The sequence below is a fragment of the Salmo salar genome, chromosome 03 (genome assembly GCF_965601325.2).
Source record: "Salmo salar chromosome 03, fSalSal1, whole genome shotgun sequence".
In the NCBI taxonomy this organism is placed as follows: Eukaryota; Metazoa; Chordata; class Actinopteri; order Salmoniformes; family Salmonidae; genus Salmo; species Salmo salar.
In genome coordinates, this window is record NC_138293.1 from 101,437,501 (window position 1) to 101,460,063 (window position 22,563).

Sequence of the window (22,563 nt, forward strand, 5' to 3'; positions counted from 1 at the left end):
TATCAGGTAAGGTGGAGGTGATCCTTAACTAGCCTCTCAAAGCACTTCATGATGACAGAAGTGAGTGCTGCGGGGCGATAGTAATTTAGTTTAGTTACCTCGCTTTCTTGGGTACAGGAACAATGATGGACATCTTTAAGCATCGATTGAAAGGCCTTTGATGCCTCTTGTACATGACAGTACACCGTAAAGTAGAAAGTGTCATTTTCCTGAAGAATTGTGTGCTTGCTTCAAGTCAAATTTTATTTGTCACATGTGTCTAATACAACGTGTGTCACGTCCTGACCATAGAAAGCTGTTATTTTCTATGATAGAGTAGGTCAAGTGTGACATTTTTTTTTTAGTTTAGTTTTTCTATGTTGTGATGTTCTAGATTTGTATTTCTATGTTGGGCTTTATGTGGGATGATCTCCAATTAGAGGCAGCTGGTCATCGTTGTCTCTAATTGGAGATCATATTTAAGTAGGTGTTTTTCCCACCTGGGTTTGTGGGAGATTGTTTTTGAGTTTGTGTATGTTTCAACTCTGCATCACGGTTTGTTGTTTTTGTTCTCTAGTTTATGTGTATGTATTGCATAGTTTCACAGTGAAAATAAAATGTGGAACGACACACACGCTGCACTTTGGTCCGCTCCTTCCTACGACAACCATGACAGAATCTCCCACCACCAAAGGACCAAGCAGCGTGGAATGGACCAATGGACTTGGGAGGAGATACTGGATGGGAAAGGACCCTGGAGGCAGGCTGAGGAGTATCGCCATCCTAAAGAGGAGATTGAGGCAGCGAAAGCAGAGCGGCGATATTACGAGGCACTATACCAACCACGAGGCAAGTGCGAGAGGCAGCCCCAAAAAATGTTTTTTGGGGGGGGCACACGGGGAGATTGGCAGAGTCAGGGTGGAGACCTGAGCCAACTCCCCGTGCTTACCGTGGGGTGCGAGTGACGAAGCAAGCACTGCGTTATGCGGTGATGTGCACTGTGTCGCCAGTGCGCATTCACAGCCCGGTGCGATCTGTGCCCGCGCCCCGCATTTGTCGAGCTAGGTTGAGCATCCAGCCAGGAAGGGTGGTGCCAGCTCAGCGCTCCTGGTCTCCAGTTCGCCTTCTCGGTTCAGGATATCCTGCGCCGGCTCTGCACACTGTGTCGCCAGTGCGTATTCACAGCCCAGTGCGTCCTGTGCCAGCACCCCGTGTTTTCCGGGCGAAAGTAAGCATCCAGCCAGGACGGGTTGTGCCAGCTCTACGCTCGAGGCCTCCAGTGCGCCTCCACGGCCCAGTATATCCTGTGACTGCCCCACGTACCCGGCCTCCAGTGAGTCCATCCAGCCTGGTACGCCCTGTGCCTGCTCCTCACACTTGCCCTGAGGTGCGTGTCACCAGTCTGGCGCCACCTGTGCCAGCCCCATGCATCAGGCCTCCAGTGCGCCTGCCCAGTCCGGGGTTTCCTGTTCCTGCTTCCCGCACTCGCCATGAGGTGCGTGTTCCCAGTCTGGCGCCACCTGTGCCAGCCCCACGCATCAGGCCTCCAGTGCGCATTCCCAGTCCAGAGCTTCCGGCGACAGTGCCCAGTCCAGAGCTTCCGGCGACGTGTTACAGTCCGGAACCTCCTGAGACGGCCCGCAGTCCGGAACCTCCAGCGGCGGCCCGCAGTCCGGAACCTCCAGCGGCGGCCCGCAGTCCGGAACCTCCAGCGGCGGCCCGCAGTCCGGAACCTCCAGCGGCGGCCCGCAGTCCGGAACCTCCAGCGGCGGCCCGCAGTCCGCAACCTCCAGCGGCGGCCCGCAGTCCGGAACCTCCAGCGGCGGCCCGCAGTCCGGAACCTCCAGCGGCGGCCCGCAGTCCGGAACCTCCAGCGGCGGCCCGCAGTCCGGAACCTCCAGCGGCGGCCCGCAGTCCGGAACCTCCAGCGGCGGCCCGCAGTCCGGAACCTCCAGCGGCGGCCCGCAGTCCGGAACCTCCGGTGATGATCCAGGGTCCGGTGACACAAAAGCGGAGTTATCAGCGGGCGGAGCGGGGAATACTCCCCGAACTCTGCTAGAGGATCCGCGGGATGAGAAGGTTCTGTGTACTGCACCAGAGCCGCCATAGACATTAGTCACCCACCCTAACCCTCCCTTTTTGAAAAGTTTTTTTTTATGTTGTTTAGGTGCGTTCGGATTCCGCACCTTTGGGGGGGGGGTACTGTCACGTCCTGACCATAGAAAGATGTTATTTTCTATGGTAGAATAGGTCAGGGCGTGACAGGTTTTTTTTTTAGTTTAGTTTTTCTATGTTGTGATGTTGTAGTTTTGTATTTCTATGTTGAGCTTTATGTGGGATGATCTCCAATTAGAGGCAGCTGGTCATCGTTGTCTCTAATTGGAGATCATACTTAAGTAGGGGTTTTTCCCACCTGGGTTTGTGGGAGATTATCTTTGAGTCAGTGTATGTTTCAACTCTGTGTCACGGTTTGTTGTTTTTGTTCTCTAGTTTATGTGTATGTATCTATCGCATAGTTTCACAGTGAAAATAAAATGTGGAACGACACACACGCTGCACTTTGGTCTGCTCCTTCCTACGACGACTGTGACAACGTGAAATGCTTACTTACAAGACCTTAACCAACAATGTGGTGTTTTTTAAAAGTAACAAAATATTTGGTGAAACAATTAATAAAAAATACAATAAAAAACGAATAAAATAACAATAACGAGGCTAGAAACAGGGGGAACCGAGTCAATGTGTGGGGGTTAGTCGAGGTAGTTGAGGTAAAGTGACTGCATAAATATCAGGAATCAAGGTAAGATGCGGACTGTGTCGAAGTAACACTATTTATTACAGCAACAGGGGCAAAGGTACAGGATGTCAGGCAGGCTCAGGTCAGGCAGAGGTCGGTAATCCAGAGGTGGGGCAAAGGTACAGGATGGCAGGCAGGCTCAGGGCAAGGGGCAGGCAGAGTGGTCAGGCGGGTAGGTTCAGGGTCAGGACAGGCAAGGGTCAAACACCAGGAGGAAGAGAAAGGAGAGACTGGGGAAAAGCAGGAGCTGATACAAAAACTCTGGTTGACTTGACAAACAAGACGAACTGGCAACAGACAAACAGAGAACACAGGTATAAATACACAGGGGATAATGGGGAAGATGGGCGACACCTTGAGGGAGGTGGAGACAATCACAAGACAGGTGAAACACAGATCAGGGTGTGACAATAGATAATAAACAGGGACGTTCACAATGTTAACATCAGCAAACCGCTCGCCCACACAACGCCATACACGTGGTCTGCGGTTGTGAGGCCGGTTGGACATACGGCCAAATTCTCTAAAACGACATTGGAGGCGGCTTATGGAAGAGAAATGAACATTCAATTGTCTGGCAACAGCTTTGGTGGACATTCCTGCAGTCAGCATGCCAATTGCATGCTCCCTCAACTTGAGACATCTATGGTATTGCGTTGTGAGAAAACTGCACATTTTATAGTGGCTTTTTATTGTCTCCAGCACAAGGTGCTGCACCTAATGATTAGGCTGTTTAATCAGCTTCTTGATATGCCACACCTGTCAGGTGGATGGATTACCATGCTCCTCCTTCATCTTTACTAGTAGAGAGAGGGGGTGGAGCTACCACCATACTCCTCCTTCATCTTTAATAGTAGAGTGAGGGGGTGGAGCTACCACCATGCTCCTCCTTCATCTTTACTAGTAGAGAGAGGGGGTGGAGCTACCACCATGCTCCTCCTTCATCTTTACTAGTAGAGAGAGGGGGGTGGAGCTACCTCCATGCTCCTCCTTCATCTTTACTAGTAGAGAGAGGGGGTGGAGCTACCACCATGCTCCTCCTTCATCTTTACTAGTAGAGAGAGGGGGGTGGAGCTACCTCCATGCTCCTCCTTCATCTTTACTAGTAGAGTGAGGGGGTGGAGCTACCACCATGCTCCTCCTTCATCTTTAATAGTAGAGAGAGGGGGTGGAGCTACCACCATGCTCCTCCTTCATCTTTACTAGTAGAGAGGGGGTGGAGCTACCACCATGCTCCTCCTTCATCTTTACTAGTAGAGAGAGGGGGTGGAGCTACCACCATGCTCCTCCTTCATCTTTACTAGTAGAGTGAGGGGGTGGAGCTACCTCCATGCTCCTCCTTCATCTTTACTAGTAGAGAGAGGGGGTGGAGCTACCACCATGCTCCTCCTTCATCTTTACTAGTAGAGAGAGGGGGTGGAGTTACCACCATGCTCCTCCTTCATCTTTACTAGTAGAGTGAGGGGGTGGAGCTACCACCATGCTCCTCCTTCATCTTTAATAGTAGAGAGAGGGGGTGGAGCTACCACCATGCTCCTCCTTCATCTTTACTAGTAGAGAGAGGGGGTGGAGCTACCACCATGCTCCTCCTTCATCTTTACTAGTAGAGAGAGGGGGTGGAGCTACCACCATGCTCCTCCTTCATCTTTACTAGTAGAGTGAGGGGGTGGAGCTACCACCATGCAACCTCCTTCATCTTTAATAGTAGAGAGAGGGGGTGGAGCTACCACCATGCTCCTCCTTCATCTTTACTAGTAGAGAGAGGGGGTGGAGCTACCACCATGCTCCTCCTTCATCTTTACTAGTAGAGAGAGGGGGGTGGAGCTACCTCCATGCTCCTCCTTCATCTTTACTAGTAGAGTGAGGGGGTGGCGCTACCACCATGCTCCTCCTTCATCTTTACTAGTAGAGTGAGGGGGTGGAGCTACCACCATGCTCCTCCTTCATCTTTACTAGTAGAGAGAGGGGGTGGAGTTACCACCATGCTCCTCCTTCATCTTTACTAGTAGAGTGAGGGGGTGGAGCTACCACCATGCTCCTCCTTCATCTTTAATAGTAGAGAGAGGGGGTGGAGCTACCACCATGCTCTTCCTTCATCTTTACTAGTAGAGAGAGGGGGTGGAGCTACCACCATGCTCCTCCTTCATCTTTACTAGTAGAGAGAGGGGGGTGGAGCTACCTCCATGCTCCTCCTTCATCTTTACTAGTAGAGTGAGGGGGTGGAGCTACCACCATGCTCCTCCATCTTTAATAGTAGAGAGAGGGGGTGGAGCTACCACCCTGCTCCTCCTTCATCTTTACTAGTAGAGAGAGGGGGTGGAGTTACCACCATGCTCCTCCTTCATTTTTACTAGTAGAAAGAGGGGGTGGAGCTACCACCATGCTCCTCCTTCATCTTTAATAGTAGAGTGAGGGGGTGGAGCTACCACCATGCTCCTCCTTCATCTTTACTAGTAGAGAGAGGGGGTGGAGCTACCACCATGCTCCTCCTTCATCTTTACTAGTAGAGTGAGGGGGTGGAGTTACCACCATGCTCCTCCTTCATCTTTACTAGTAGAGTGAGGGGGTGGAGCTACCACCATGCTCCTCCTTCATCTTTAATAGTAGAGAGAGGGGGTGGAGCTACCACCATGCTCCTCCTTCATCTTTACTAGTAGAGAGAGGGGGTGGAGCTACCACCATGCTCCTCCTTCATCTTTACTAGTAGAGAGAGGGGGTGGAGCTACCACCATGCTCCTCCTTCATCTTTACTAGTAGAGTGAGGGGGTGGAGCTACCACCATGCAACCTCCTTCATCTTTAATAGTAGAGAGAGGGGGTGGAGCTTGCACCATGCTCCTCCTTCATCTTTACTAGTAGAGAGAGGGGGTGGAGCTACCACCATGCTCCTCCTTCATCTTTACTAGTAGAGAGAGGGGGGTGGAGCTACCTCCATGCTCCTCCTTCATCTTTACTAGTAGAGTGAGGGGGTGGAGTTACCACCATGCTCCTCCTTCATCTTTAATAGTAGAGAGAGGGGGTGGAGCTACCACCATGCTCCTCCTTCATCTTTAATAGTAGAGAGAGGGGGTGGAGCTACCACCATGCTCCTCCTTCATCTTTACTAGTAGAGAGAGGGGGTGGAGCTACCACCATGCTCCTCCTTCATCTTTACTAGTAGAGAGAGGGGGTGGAGTTACCACCATGCTCCTCCTTCATCTTTACTAGTAGAGTGAGGGGGTGGAGCTACCACCATGCTCCTCCTTCATCTTTAATAGTAGAGAGAGGGGGTGGAGCTACCACCATGCTCCTCCTTCATCTTTACTAGTAGAGAGAGGGGGTGGAGCTACCACCATGCTCCTCCTTCATCTTTACTAGTAGAGAGAGGGGGGTGGAGCTACCTCCATGCTCCTCCTTCATCTTTACTAGTAGAGTGAGGGGGTGGAGCTACCACCATGCTCCTCCATCTTTAATAGTAGAGAGAGGGGGTGGAGCTACCACCATGCTCCTCCTTCATCTTTACTAGTAGAGAGAGGGGGTGGAGCTACCTCCATGCTCCTCCTTCATCTTTACTAGTAGAGAGAGGGGGTGGAGCTACCACCATGCTCCTCCTTCATCTTTAATAGTAGAGTGAGGGGGTGAAGCTACCACCATGCTCCTCCTTCATCTTTAATAGTAGAGAGAGGGGGTGGAGCTACCACCATGCTCCTCCTTCATCTTTACTAGTAGAGTGAGGGGGTGGAGCTACCACCATGCTCCTCCTTCATCTTTACTAGTAGAGAGAGGGGGTGGAGCTACCACCATGCTCCTCCTTCATCTTTACTAGTAGAGAGAGGGGGTGGAGCTACCACCATGCTCCTCCTTCATCTTTACTAGTAGAGAGAGGGGGGTGGAGCTACCACCCTGCTCCTCCTTCATCTTTACTAGTAGAGAGAGGGGGTGGAGTTACCACCATGCTCCTCCTTCATCTTTACTAGTAGAGAGAGGGGGTGGAGCTACCACCATGCTCCTCCTTCATCTTTAATAGTAGAGAGAGGGGGTGGAGCTACCACCATGCTCCTCCTTCATCTTTACTAGTAGAGTGAGGGGGTGGAGCTACCACCATGCTCCTCCTTCATCTTTACTAGTAGAGAGAGGGGGTGAAGCTACCACCATGCTCCTCCTTCATCTTTAATAGTAGAGAGAGGGGGTGGAGCTACCACCATGCTCCTCCTTCATCTTTACTAGTAGAGTGAGGGGGTGGAGCTACCACCATGCTCCTCCTTCATCTTTACTAGTAGAGAGAGGGGGTGGAGCTACAACCATGCTCCTCCTTCATCTTTAATAGTAGAGTGAGGGGGTGAAGCTACCACCATGCTCCTCCTTCATCTTTACTAGTAGAGAGAGGGGGTGGAGCTACCTCCATGCTCCTCCTTCATCTTTACTAGTAGAGAGAGGGGGTGGAGCTACCTCCATGCTCCTCCTTCATCTTTACTAGTAGAGAGAGGGGGTGGAGCTACCTCCATGCTCCTCCTTCATCTTTACTAGTAGAGAGAGGGGGTGGAGCTACCTCCCTCCCTCCTCTATGCTGCTCCCTCCTCCATTCTCTCTACAACCTATTCTATATTGAGTCAAATGATTTTCTGATGGAAAGAGGAGACCGAAATGAGAGAGAGGGAAACTAAGGGGTAGGGATGGAGAGAGAGGAAGGGTGAGAGAGACAGAGAGGGTTGGAGAGAGAGAGAGGGAGGGAGGGTGAGAGAGACAGAGAGGGTGGGAGAGAGAGAGAGGGAGGGTGAGAGAGACAGAGAGGGTGAGACAGAGAGGGGAAAGAGATGCCTGATATACCTCCATGTGATGTGCTGGTTCTCTCTGTCTGCAGCTTGTGGGTTTTTACCACAGCAGACGGAGAGAGGGAGAGAGAGAGGGAGAGAGAGGTTGTTCTATTGTTCTATTGTTGACCAATTTTTTCAGTTTCAGTGAGAAACACTCTCCAGGGAACCAATGTCTGTTCCTGTCTTCAGAGAGGGAGGGAGGGAGGGAGGGAGGGAGGGAGGGAGGGTGAGAGGGAGGGGGAGAGGAAGAGACAGAGTGAGGGAGAGCGATAGGGAGCGAGGTGAGAGCAAGAGAGGGGGAGACTAGAAAGGAGAGAGCTAAAGGGTTCTCCTATGGGGACAGCCAAACCCTTTTTTCTGAGAGTGTAATGGTTGTCTGATGTGTCTGATGTGACTTTGATGTTAACTGGTAATACCAGGAGTTACTGTTAAACTAGGTCTAGGGAGGGGGCAGGGTGGGTGTGTGTGTGTGTGTGTGTGTGTGTGTGTGTGTGTGTGTGTGTGTGTGTGTGTGTGTGTGTGTGTGTGTGTGTGTGTGTGTGTGTCCACCACAACACATCAGTGCTGTCCTTTCCGTTTTATCTCTCCTTTTATCTCTACTGCTTCCTTCTTCCCTCTCTTCCTTTCAACACCATCATCACTCTCTTCTCTTCATCTCTCTCCATTTATATCTCCTCTTCTTCCTCCTTCCCCTCTCCTCTTCTTCCTCCTCCCTTTTACAGCAGGGTAAAATAAATGTATTAAACACTCATTACTGTGCTGTATCAGGGATCAGAGTGTTCTAGAGTGGGTTCTGGTCAAAAGTAGTGCACTATGTAGTGAATAGAGTGCCATTTGTGACTTATCTTTAGTATATAAACCCCAGGCACAGAGAACACTCGGAGACCAGACACAGAGACCAGACACAGAGAACAGTCAGAGACCAGACACAGAGAACAGTCAGAGACCAGACACAGAGAACAGTCAGAGACCAGACACAGAGACCAGACACAGAGACCAGTCAGAGACCAGACACAGAGAACAGTCAGAGACCAGACACAGAGAACAGTCAGAGACCAGACACAGAGAACAGTCAGAGACCAGACACAGAGAACAGTCAGAGACCAGACACAGAGAACAGTCAGAGACCAGACACAGAGAACAGTCAGAGACCAGACACAGAGACCAGACACAGAGAACAGTCAGAGACCAGACACGGAGACCAGACACAGAGACCAGTCAGAGACCAGACACAGAGAATAGTCAGAGACCAGACACAGAGAACAGTCAGAGACCAGACACAGAGAACAGTCAGAGACCAGACACAGAGAACAGTCAGAGACCAGTCAGAGACCAGACACAGAGAATAGTCAGAGACCAGACACAGAGAACAGTCAGAGACCAGACACAGAGAACACTCAGAGACCAGACACAGAGAACACTCAGAGACCAGACACAGAGACCAGACACAGAGACCAGTCAGAGACCAGACACAGAGAATAGTCAGAGACCAGACACAGAGAACTTCAGAACAATATGGATATCATCTGCAGTTGTGTTTGAATATGGAAGTGATAACTTCATCTGTTGACCTCACGTTGTCATGGTGTTGACCTGCAGGTGACCTGGAGGCTCTGAAGAAGAAGAGTTTCACCATGAAGGAAGGAGTGGACTACAGAGTGAAGATACACTTCAAGGTAAGAACCTTCTCCTCCTCTCTCCTCCTTTCTCCTGGACTACAGAATCAGGCTACACTTTAAGGTGAGAACCTCTCTATCACGACTCAGGATATGATCCAGATGCAGACTCGGTTGTCAGAATATTTATTGTAACAAAGCGACAGATAAAAGGGCAGGTCGAGGGCAGGCAGAGAGGTTCGTAATCCAAGGCAGAGACAACCAGGGAAAGAACGGCAGGCAGGCTCAGGGCCAGGACAGGCAGACAAGCTCAGGGCCAGGACAGGCAGACAGGCTCAGGGCCAGGACAGGCAGACAAGCTCAGGGCCAGGACAGGCAGACAAGCTCAGGGCCAGGACAGGCAGACAGGCTCAGGGCCAGGACAGGCAGACAGGCTCAGGGCCAGGACAGGCAGACAGGCTCAGGGCCAGGACAGGCAGACAGGCTCAGGGCCAGGACAGGCAGGCAGGCAGGCTCAGGGCCAGGACAGGCAGACAGGCTCAGGGCCAGGACAGGCAGACAGGGCCAGGACAGGCAGGCAGGCTCAGGGCCAGGACAGGCTCAGGGCCAGGACAGGCAGACAGGCTCAGGGCAAGGACAGGCAGACAGGCTCATGGCCAGGACAGTCAGACAGGTTGGAACCGGGAAGACTAGAAAACTAGAACTTGAGAACAGGAGAAACAGGAAACACGCTGGTAAGACCTCACAAAACAAGACGAACTGGCAACAGAAAAACAGAAAATGCAGGTATAAATACACAGGGGATAATGGAGGAAAATAGGAGACACCTGGTGGGGGACGGAGATAAGCACAAGACTGGTGAAACAGATCAGGGATCAATCTCCTCTTCACCTTTCTGTTCACACCAAGCAGCCCTCTCCCCCTCCCCTTCCCCAGCCCTCTCTCCCCCTCCCTCAGACTCACCAAGCAGACCTCTCTCCCTCAGACTCACCAAGCAGCCCTCTCTCCCTCAGACTCACCAAGCAGCCCTCTCTCCCTCAGACTCACCAAGCAGCCATCTCTCCCTCAGACTCACCAAGCAGCCATCTCTACCTCAGACTCACCAAGCAGCCCTCTCTCCCTCAGACTCACCAAGCAGCCCTCTCTCCCTCAGACTCACCAAGCAGCCCTCTCTCCCTCAGACTCACCAAGCAGCCCTCTCTCCCTCAGACTCACCAAGCAGCCCTCTCTCCCTCAGACTCACCAAGCAGCCCTCTCTCCCTCAGACTCTGCAGTGAGGACACCTGGAGGTAGAAGAGTGCAACTGCAGCTGGGGAACAGTGATGGCAGGAATAGTATAGTAGGCCTTGGTTGTAGGGATGTGACAAATGGACCATTTTGCTTAATGTTTAAACATCCATTTTGTGTCGCCTTTTTTCTCTGTAAATTCTTATATTTATTTAATAATTAAATTCCACTTCAATTCACAATGCAGAATAATGGTCCTATTACGTATGTATGACCGTTAGGGCCGGGCAATGAAGTTCTATCTGTCTACTGCAGATATACAGATATACCCTTGAGAGTCATGTCTATCTACTGCGGTTATATACCCTTGAGAGTCATGTCTATCTACTGCAGTTATCTACCCTTGAGAGTCATGTCTATCTACTGCGGTTATATACCCTTGAGAGTCATGTCTATCTACTGCAGTTATCTACCCTTGAGAGTCATGTCTATCTACTGCAGTTATCTACCCTTGAGAGTCATGTCTATCTACTGCAGTTATCTACCCTTGAGAGTCATGTCTATCTACTGCAGTTATCTACCCTTGAGAGTCATGTCTATCTACTGCAGTTATCTACCCTTGAGAGTTATGTCTATCTATTGCAGTTATCTACCCTTGAGAGTCATGTCTATCTACTGCAGTTATCTACCCTTGAGAGTCATGTCTATCTACTGCAGTTATCTACCCTTGAGAGTCATGTCTATCTACTGCAGTTATCTACCCTTGAGAGTCATGTCTATCTACTGCAGTTATCTACCCTTGAGTGTCATGTCTATCTACTGCAGTTATCTACCCTTGAAAGTCACATCTATCTACTGCGGTTATCTACCCTTGAGAGTCATGTCTATCTACTGCTGTTATCTACCCTTGAGAGTCATGTCTATCTACTGCGGTTATCTACCCTTGAGAGTCATGTCTATCTACTGCAGTTATCTACCCTTGAGAGTCATGTCTATCTACTGCAGTTATCTACCCTTGAGAGTTATGTCTATCTATTGCAGTTATCTACCCTTGAGAGTCATGTCTATCTACTGCAGTTATCTACCCTTGAAAGTCATGTCTATCTACTGCAGTTATCTACCCTTGAAAGTCACATCTATCTACTGCGGTTATCTACCCTTGAAAGTCATGTCTATCTACTGCTGTTATCTACCCTTGAGAGTCATGTCTATCTACTGCAGTTATCTACCCTTGAGAGTCATGTCTATCTACTGCAGTTATCTACCCTTGAGAGTCATGTCTATCTACTGCAGTTATCTACCCTTGAGAGTCATGTCTATCTACTGCAGTTATCTACCCTTGAAAGTCACATCTATCTACTGCAGTTATCTACCCTTGAGAGTCATGTCTATCTACTGCAGTTATCTACCCTTGAGAGTCATGTCTATCTACTGCAGTTATCTACCCTTGAAAGTCACATCTATCTACTGCGGTTATCTACCCTTGAAAGTCACATCTATCTACTGCGGTTATCTACCCTTGAGAGTCACATCTATCTACTGCAGTTATCTACCCTTGAGAGTCATGTCTATCTACTGCGGTTATCTACCCTTGAAAGTCACATCTATCTACTGCGGTTATCTACCCTTGAAAGTCACATCTATCTACTGCAGTTATCTACCCTTGAAAGTCACATCTATCTACTGCGGTTATCTACCCTTGAGAGTCATGTCTATCTACTGCAGTTATCTACCCTTGAGAGTCATGTCTATCTACTGCGGTTATCTACCCTTGAGAGTCATGTCTATCTACTGCAGTTATCTACCCTTGAGAGTCATGTCTATCTACTGCAGTTATCTACCCTTGAGAGTCATGTCTATCTACTGCGGTTATCTACCCTTGAGAGTCATGTCTATCTACTGCGGTTATCTACCCTTGAGAGTCACGTCTATCTACTGCAGTTATCTACCCTTGAAAGTCACATCTATCTACTGCAGTTATCTACCCTTGAAAGTCACGTCTATCTACTGCTGTTATCTACCCTTGAGAGTCATGTCTATCTACTGCAGTTATCTACCCTTGAGAGTCACGTCTATCTACTGCGGTTATCTACCCTTGAGAGTCATGTCTATCTACTGCAGTTATCTACCCTTGAGAGTCACGTCTATCTACTGCAGTTATCTACCCTTGAGAGTCATGTCTATCTACTGCGGTTATCTACCCTTGAGAGTCATGTCTATCTACTGCAGTTATCTACCCTTGAGAGTCATGTCTATCTACTGCGGTTATCTACCCTTGAGAGTCATGTCTATCTACTGCAGTTATCTACCCTTGAGAGTCATGTCTATCTACTGCGGTTATCTACCCTTGAGAGTCACATCTATCTACTGCGGTTATCTACCCTTGAGAGTCATGTCTATCTACTGCAGTTATCTACCCTTGAGAGTCATGTCTATCTACTGCAGTTATCTACCCTTGAGAGTCATGTCTATCTACTGCGGTTATCTACCCTTGAGAGTCATGTCTATCTACTGCGGTTATCTACCCTTGAGAGTCACGTCTATCTACTGCGGTTATCTACCCTTGAAAGCGCCTCGGCTACGGCATGTTTGTTTGTCAGTAAAGGTACACTATGGCTTTTTAAATGCCAACAGGAAACCTTCTCTGGAGATAGTTTAGAAGCACCACTGAACAGATAGCGGGACTAACTTCCATCACTAGGCCACCAAAACAACTGTTTTTCTGTTAGGGATTTTTCTTAAAGTTAAAGATCCCAACTTGTGTGTGTCTCAAATGGCACCCTATTCCATATATAGTGCACTACTTTAGACCAAGGCCTATAGTGTTAAGGGCACTACTTTAGACCAGGGGCTATAGGACTAAGGGCACTACTTTAGACCAGGGCCTATAGGACTAAGGGCACTACTTTAGACCAGGGCCTATAGGACTAAGGGAACTACTTTAGCCAAGGACCTATAGGGCTAAGGGCACTACTTTAGACCAGGGCCTATAAGGCTAAGGGCACTACTTTAGACCAGGGCCTATCGGACTAAGGGCACTACTTTAGACCAGGGCCTATAGGACTAAGGGCACTACTTTAGACCAGGGACTAAGGGCACTACTTTAGACCAGGGCCTATAGGACTAAGGGCACTACTTTAAACCAGGACCTATAGGGCTAAGGGCACTACTTTAGACCAGGGTCTATAGGGCTAAGGGCCCTGGTCAAACGTTGTGCACTGAATAGGGAGTAGGGTGTCATTTGGGACAAAGCTGTGTAAAGTTGACTCTTGATGAGACTTCATATAAGATAACTTGCCTCTCCTCTCCTTCTCTCATCTCTCCTTCTCTCATCTCCCCTCCTCTCATCTCCCCTCCTCTCATCTCCCCTCCTCTCATCTCCCCTTCCCTCATCTCCCCTTCCCTCATCTCCCCTTCTCTCATCTCCCCTCCTCTCATCTCATCTCATCTCCCCTCCTCTCATCTCCCCTTCCCTCATCTCCCCTCCTCTCCTCCCCTCCTCATCTCCCCTCCTCTCATCTCCCCTTCCCTCATCTCTCCTCCTCTCATCTCCCCTCCTCTCATCTCCCCTCCTCTCATCTCCCCTTCCCTCATCTCCCCTTCCCTCATCTCCCCTCCTCTCATCTCCCCTCCTCTCATCTCCCCTTCCCTCATCTCTCCTCCTCTCATCTCCCCTTCTCTCCTCCCCTTCCCTCATCTCCCCTTCCCTCATCTCCCCTCCTCTCATCTCCCCTCCTCTCATCTCATCTCCCCTCCTCTCATCTCCCCTTCCCTCATCTCCCCTCCTCTCATCTCCCCTTCTCTCATCTCTCCTCCTCTCATCTCCCCTTCCCTCATCTCTCCTCCTCTCATCTCCCCTTCCCTCATCTCCCCTTCCCTCATCTCCCCTCCTCTCATCTCCCCTCCTCTCATCTCCCCTTCCCTCATCTCTCCTCCTCTCATCTCCCCTCCTCCATATAAGTTCATACTGTGTTTAAATGCACTACATATTTCCAGTCCCAAAGAATTTACATTGTTTATTTATTACCCCTGATAACTCTCCTCCCCTCCTCCTCTCCCGTTCCCTCCCCTTCCCTCCTCTCCTCTCCAGGTTAACAGGGATATTGTGTCTGGGCTGAAGTACGTCCATCTGACCTACAGGAAAGGAATCAGAGGTAAGGAGGACCCCATTTTGTGCCGAGCGGTGGATACGCTGTGCTGTTTAGACCCATAGACCGTGTCAGTTTCTGATACATACACCTAAATCCTGGCTAGCAAGGGTGCAACTGAGCTGCCATTTGTGTTTTGTCATCGACACAAGACATCACAGTTTCCACACATACACCTAATTCCGGGTTAACAGCGATGCAGCTGAGCTGCCATTTTGTGTGTTTTCATCGACACAAGATGTCAGTTTCCCCCACATACACTTAAAACCTGATTACCAACTGTTCAACTGAGCCACCATTTGGTGTGTTGTCACTTACACAAATTGGCACAGTTTCCCCCACATTCACCTTAAACCTGGCTAGCAAGTGTGCAACCGAGCGTCCATTTTATGTCGTGCAGTGGACAAGGCGGTGTACATGGTGGGCAGCTACGGGCCACGGGTGGAGGAGCATGAGTTCATAACCCCGGTGGAGGAGGCGCCCAAAGGCATGATTGTCAGAGGCAGCTACCACATCAAGTCCCACTTCACCGACGACGACAAGACCGACCACCTCTCCTGGGAGTGGAACCTGGGGATCAAGAAGGACTGGGACGAATAGAGAGGAGCCTCATTTCTCTCTCCCTCCTTCCCTCTCCCTGTCTCCACCTCTCCTTTTCTCCTTCCTTCCTTCCTTACCCCTTCTCTCCCCTGTCTCCCCCACTTTCATCCCTCCTTCCCTCCCTCCATCAAGAAGGACTGGGATGAATAGAGACCTCATCCCTCTCTCCATGCTTCCCTCTCCCCGTGTCTCCACTCTCCCTCCTTCTCTCCCTCTTCATTAAGGACTGTCTCTCCCTCTTTCTTCCTCCCAACTCCCCTGTCCCTCCATCCTTCCCCTCTCCCTCCTCTCCCCCCCTCCTTCCAAGGCCCACCTGTATAATAGTAAAAGACAGAGACCGGTATGAAAGGTGTAAACAGGAAGTTAGGTTAGGCCCATCTAGAACGAAACAGAGAGGATGTTGTCATAAACCAAACCAGTATACATCATAGTAGACAACCGAACATCGTGGGCTACATCCCAAAATGGCCCCCTATTCCCTATATAGTGCACTACCCACAGGGCTCTGGTGAAAAGTAGTGCACTATGTAGGGAATAGGGGGCCATTTGGGAGGCAGTGGTATGATCTGTAGGTGGAGATCCACTTGTCTATCTGTGATGTAATCTGGTGTTCTCTACTACAGTGTGTTAACTGAAGGGGATCAAATGAAGTTAAAAACGTGGGACTCACTCATACAGTGAAGTTGGAGTATGGAGATGTATTTACACCCCGTAGTGTGAGAGGTACATTCTAGAAGGTTATTCTAAAGTGTTCTATTCTGGAAATTGCCAGTTCAACAAGGTTTCAAGGAGCAACCCTTTGTAATGTTAGTTATCAGTTAGAATGTTTGACAACAGCGTGTCTCATACTCCTCAAGAAGTTACCATCTTCTAAGTTCTACATCTAGAATGACATCTTCTAAGTTCTAGAATGACCATCTTCTAAGTTCTAGTTCTAGAATGACCATCTTCTAAGTTCTAGTTCTAGAATGACATCTTCTAAGTTCGAGAATGACATCTTCTAAGTTCTTGTTCTAGAATGACATCTTCTAAGTTCTAGAATGACATCTTCTAAGTTCTTGTTCTAGAATGACCATCATCTAAGTTCTAGTTCTAGAATGACATCTTCTAAGTTCTAGAATGACCATCTTCTAAGTTCTAGTTCTAGAATGACATCTTCTAAGTTCTAGTTCTAGAATGACCATCTTCTAAGTTCTAGAATGACCATCTTCTAAGTTCTAGTTCTAGAATGACATCTTCTAAGTTCTAGTTCTAGAATGACATCTTCTAAGTTCTAGTTCTAGAATGACCATCTTCTAAGTTCTAGTTCTAGAATGACCATCTTCTAAGTTCTAGTTCTAGAATGACCATATTCTAAGTTCTAGTTCTAGAATGACCATCATCTAAGTTCTAGTTCTAGAATGACATCTTCTAAGTTCTAGAATGACCATCTTCTAAGTTCTAGTTCTAGAATGACATCTTCTAAGTTCTAGTTCTAGAATGACCATCTTCTAAGTTCTAGAATGACCATCTTCTAAGTTCTAGTTCTAGAATGACATCTTCTAAGTTCTAGTTCTAGAATGACATCTTCTAAGTTCTAGTTCTAGAATGACCATCTTCTAAGTTCTAGTTCTAGAATGACCATCTTCTAAGTTCTAGTTCTAGAATGACCATCTTCTAAGTTCTTGTTCTAGAATGACCATATTCTAAGGTCTAGTTCTAGAATGACCATCTTCTAAGTTCTAGTTCCAGAATGACCAGCTTCTAAGTTCTAGAATTACCATCTTCTAAGTTCTAGTTCTAGAATGACCATCTTCTAAGTTCTAGTTCCAGAATGACCATCTTCTAAGTTCTAGTTCCAGAATGACCAGCTTCTAAGTTCTAGAATTACCATCTTCTAAGTTCTAGTTCTAGAATGACCAGCTTCTAAGTTCTAGAATTACCATCTTCTAAGTTCTAGTTCCAGAATGACCATCTTCTAAGTTCTAGAATTACCATATTCTAAGTTCTAGTTCTAGAATGACCATCTTCTAAGTTCTAGTTCTAGAACGACCATCTTCTAAGTTCTAGTTCTAGAATGACCATCTTCTAAGTTCTAGTTCTAGAATGACCATCTTCTAAGTTCTAGTTCTAGAATGACCATCTTCTAAGTTCTAGTTCTAGAACGACCATCTTCTAAGTTCTAGTTCTAGAAATGTATCCATCTCAGTTTGCTCTTTACATCTGAATTTCTGTTACCGTGTCTTTCAGTTGCCTTGTGTCTCTGTTATACTTGACACACCTGAGCTGTTATTGGATTAATGTAAAACAACATGGTTTCACACTGTCTGGAGGTGTTTAACAGGGAAGATGGGTTACCATGGTAACATATCAACAGACAACTGTTGTTTTCTCAGGTTTGTCCTTATATTTGCTCTATTTTTCAATGCTGCTTGAATGTCATTTTCCCAATGTCTGCCTTTCTTTTGCATATTGAGAGAGTTGCTCTTTAAAAGATAAGCCATTCACCATGTATCAACCATCTTCCATTAAACATCATGTAAACATCATGAGGAAGCCTGTTGTCTGGCTATGATGAAGAAAATGTGATTGGGATGTGTACAATATGTTCTGTAGTAGTTGCTACAGAATAAAGCCCAATGGAAGTAGCCTACACAGTGTTTTTAAATCTCTGGCAGGTAGTGACCCTAAGACATATCTCTACAGTAGAGTAGAGGGTCAGCTGGGTTTGAGGTTTAGTATCTTAATGGGCGCCATGTTAGCACCCGAACTATCATGACATGATTATTCCAGTCAGAATGTAAATTACAACGTTATGATGGTGATTGGCTAGCCTGGGTATCAGTATGTTTGTACCATCATGTCACTCCTTGCCACTTCTTGGCGTCCAAACATGACAATGAATGGAATAATGGCACACACTGATCTGGGAGCAGCAGGTTAGACACTGATCTGGGAGCAGCAGGTTAGCATTTGGTGCCAACATGGAGGTTAGACACTGATCTGGGAGCAGCAGGTTAGACACTGATCTGGGAGCAGCAGGTTAGCAGGTTAGACACTGATCTGGGAGCAGCAGGTTAGACACTGATCTGGGAGCAGCAGGTTAGACACTGATCTGGGAGCAGCAGGTTAGCATTTGGTGCCAACATGGAGGTTAGACACTGATCTGGGAGCAGCAGGTTAGACACTGATCTGGGAGCAGCAGGTTAGCATTTGGCGCCAACATGGAGGTTAGACACTGATCTGGGAGCAGCAGGTTAGCGTTTGGTGCCAGCATGGAGGTTAGACACTGATCTGGGAGCAGCAGGTTAGACACTGATCTGGGAGCAGCAGGTTAGCATTTGGTGCCAACATGGAGGTTAGACACTGATCTGGGAGCAGCAGGTTAGACACTGATCTGGGAGCAACAGGTCAGCGTTTGGTGCCAGCATGGAGGTTAGACACTGATCTGGGAGCAGCAGGCTAGCATTTGGTGCCAACACAGAGGTTAGACACTGATCTGGGAGCAGCAGGTTAGACACTGATCTGGGAGCAGCAGGTCAGCATTTGGTGCCAGCATGGAGGCTAGACACTGATCTGGGAGCAGCAGGCTAGCATTTGATGCCAACATGGAGGTTAGACACTGATCTGGGAGCAGCAGGTTAGCGTTTGGTGCCAACATGGAGGTTAGACACTGATCTGGGAGCAGCAGGTTAGACACTGATCTGGGAGCAGCAGGTTAGCGTTTGGTGCCAACATGGAGGTTAGACACTGATCTGGGAGCAGCAGGTTAGACACTGATCTGGGAGCAGCAGGTTAGCGTTTGGTGCCAACATGGAGGTTAGACACTGATCTGGGAGCAGCAGGTTAGACACTGATCTGGGAGCAGCAGGTTAGCGTTTGGTGCCAACATGGAGGTTAGACACTGATCTGGGAGCAGCAGGTTAGACACTGATCTGGGAGCAGCAGGTTAGCGTTTGGTGCCAACATGGAGGTTAGACACTGATCTGGGAGCAGCAGGTTAGACACTGATCTGGGAGCAGCAGGTTAGCGTTTGGTGCCAACATGGAGGTTAGACACTGATCTGGGAGCAGCAGGTTAGACACTGATCTGGGAGCAGCAGGTCAGCGTTTGGTGCCAACATGGAGGTTAGACACTGATCTGGGAGCAGCAGGTTAGCGTTTGATGTCAACACAGAGGTTAGTTTGCTGAAGTGTAGTGTATATCTGTTGCTCAGGGTCACGGTCCCCCTTTAACACCAAGCATGAGGCCTATAGGCATCGACTGACTCGGGTAACAAACTAATGAAACAAAAAAAGAACCCTATTCTATCTATAACGTGACCCTTTTGTCCTGTAATGTAACTCAGTGGATGAGGTCTTCAAGATTTGATCGATTCTGTCCTTCCCAAAAACGTCAAAACGTCCTTGTCACTATTGTGTAAAGTCTTATGGTGTTGTAAGTGTTGATGATAATGATCATGATATTGATGATGCCATTCAAAATGGTGGTGAACCCAGAAGTAACTGTAATGTGGGCTTGTTGAGTGTTGCATGGTCTCAGATCTCTTCTTTCTTTAAAGACTGTTTTACTGTCACATTGTGATTTGAAAAGAAAACCAATATGCAGTTTGAAATGGTTTGGCAGGGATACTGCAGATATTTACAGGGATTATGATCAAAAATAGCTTTGTTATTATTACTATGTCTGTGTTCCAAATGGCCCCTTATTCCCTTTATAGAGGGTTAACCTGGACCCATAGAGAGTCATTCTATTCCCTTTATAGAGTGTTAACCTGGACCCATAGAGAGGCATTCTATTCCCTTTATAGAGGGTTAACCTGGACCCATAGAGAGTCATTCTATTCCCTTTATAGAGTGTTAACCTGGACCCATAGAGAGGCATTCTATTCCCTTTATAGAGGGTTAACCTGGACCCATAGAGAGGCATTCTATTCCCTTTATAGAGTGTTGACCTGGACCCATAGAGAGGCATTCTATTCCCTTTATAGAGTGTTAACCTGGACCCATAGAGAGTCCTTCTATTCCCTTTATAGAGGGTTAACCTGGACCCATAGAGAGGCATTCTATTCCCTTTATAGAGTGTTAACCTGGACCCATAGAGAGGCATTCACCGGGTGATTAACAGGATAAACACAATGTTAGATTCAGATGTATACAGATGATTAGGTGTTGTCTAGTCTGTACAGGGCTCTGGTTAAAGGTAGTGCACTATATAGGGAATAGGGCTGTAGTATAAAGTAGTGCACTATATAGGGAATAGGGCTCTGGTCTAAAGTAGTGCACTATAAATGGAGTAGTGCTATAGTTAAAGGTAGTACACTATATAGGGAATAGGGCTGTAGTGCACTATATAGTGACTAAGGGGTCATTTTGGACACACCCTCTATGTGAGTTTGGTTGGGCACAAGCCTGGGCCTGTGTGTAAAGTACTGCTGCATCCTAAAGTGTTGGTATTCCAGCGTCTTGTATCTTTTAATAAAGGTGATCTAATCAGCCACTTCCTGTCTGTCTGAACATGTGGACTTAACATCATTCCAATAAGGCACTCAAATAAGCAGACGATAGGTGAAGGTACACTCTATATATACAAATGTATGTGGACACCCCTTCAAATTAGCGGATTTAGCTATTTCAGCCACACCCGTTGCTGACATGTGTATGAAATTCGAACACACAGCCATGAAATCTCCATAGACACTCGACAGTCCCATTCTGTGAGCTTGTGTGGCCTACCACATCGCGGCTCAGTCGTTGTTGCTCCTAGACTTTCCCACTTCACAATAACAGCACTTACAGTTGACCGGGGCAGCTCTAGCAGGGCAGAAGTTTGACGAACTGACTTGTTGAAAGTCACTGAACTCTTCAGTAAGGCCATTCTACTGTCAATGCTTGTCTATGGAGATTGCATGGCTGTCTGCTCGATTTTATACACCTGTCAGCAACAGGTGTGGCTGAAATAGCCGATTCCACTAATTTGAAGGGGTGTCCACATACTGCTGTATATGTAGTGTATTCCCCTGGTACATTACTCAGGTCTCACCATTTATGCTGCTCTGGCGCCATCCTGTGGACTTCTGAGAACACAACTTCAACTCCATTCCATTCAATGTATCCCACAAAGAGCCACTGGGCTGGAGGACAAGCAATCTGAATCAGGTACTTATATGAATAAAGACACTGACATGTCATATCACAGAGTCTCAGTTTAAATCAGGGTTTAAACAGAACACAAGTCATTACAAGTAAAAACATTCCTCAATTAGGTTGTATTTATTCAGCAAATAAAATAAGTGAAAGACAGTACAGATATGAACTGGTATGAACAGTGTTCAGGTTGGAAGACAGTACAGCTATAAACTGGTATAAACAGTGTTCAGGTTGGAAGACAGTACAGCTATAAACTGGTATAAACAGTGTTCAGGTTGGAAGACAGTACAGCTATAAACTGGTATAAACAGTGTTCAGGTTGGAAGACAGTACAGCTATAAACTGGTATAAACAGTGTTCAGGTTGGAAGACAGTACAGATATAAACTGGTATAAACAGTGTTCAGGTTGGAAGACAGTACAGCTATAAACTGGTATAAACAGTGTTCAGGTTGGAAGACAGTACAGCTATAAACTGGTATAAACAGTGTTCAGGTTGGAAGACAGTACAGATATAAACTGGTATAAACAGTGTTCAGGTTGGAAGACAGTACAGATATAAACTGGTATAAACAGTGTTCAGGTTGGAAGACAGTACAGCTATAAACTGGTATAAACAGTGTTCAGGTTGGAAGACAGCACAGGTGCCGTCGTTGACGGCAGCTCCCTTCCCTCCCTTTAGTTTAGGGGGATTTTTTTGTGTTTTTTTTTTGTGTGTGTTTTCTTTTGAGGTGCATCCGGGGTCTGCACCTTTAGGAGGGGGGGGGGGGGGGGTACTGTCACGTCCTGACCAGCAGAGGGAGTAATTGTATTATATTTTGTCAGGACGTGGCAGAGGGGTATTTGTTTCATATGGTTCGGGTTGTGTGTGTTATTTAAGGGGTGTTTGGTTATATAGTCTGGGGTTTGAGTAATTGTACTAGTGTTGGTTTTCTATAGTTTTCTAGTCTGTCTATTTCTGTGTGGTTTGTGTGGCTCCCGATCAGGAACAGCTGTACGTCGTTGTTCCTGATTGGGAGTCATATATTAGATGCTTGTTTTCACCTGGGGATTTTGTGGGTAGTTGTATTTCGCACTGCTGTTATTATTGTAGCCTGTGAAACTGTCGGTCTGTCATTCTTTGTTTTACTTGTTTTCCGTGTTCATGTTTATTTAATAAATTATAATGATGAGCACGCAACCCGCTGCGCCTTGGTCCTCTCTCTCCTACGACAGCCGTTACAACATGTTAATAATACTACCCTATCAGTGGTCCACTCTGACACCAATATAACAGG

At 47.6% G+C, this 22,563-nt stretch overlaps 1 protein-coding gene across 8 annotated transcripts in view; it reads left to right on the forward strand.

Annotated features, from left to right (window-relative positions):
* The window catches only part of LOC106601960 (rho GDP-dissociation inhibitor 2), a 65,750-nt gene extending 45,113 nt beyond the window's left edge, over positions 1 to 20,637 (forward strand). For 3 of the 8 annotated variants that reach the window (XM_045715944.2, XM_045715943.2, XM_082972960.1), the window contains 3 exons: positions 9,168 to 9,244; positions 14,502 to 14,565; positions 14,960 to 20,637. In XM_045715944.2, the coding sequence (XP_045571900.1) occupies positions 9,168 to 9,244; positions 14,502 to 14,565; positions 14,960 to 15,159 (341 nt within the window). In that variant the 3' untranslated portion in view covers positions 15,160 to 20,637. The remainder of the gene's footprint in view (positions 1 to 9,167; positions 9,245 to 14,501; positions 14,566 to 14,959) is intronic. The other 5 variants (XR_014391753.1, XR_014391752.1, XR_014391751.1 and 2 more) reach the window with 5 other exon arrangements.
* The last annotated feature ends 1,926 nt before the right edge of the window (positions 20,638 to 22,563 follow it).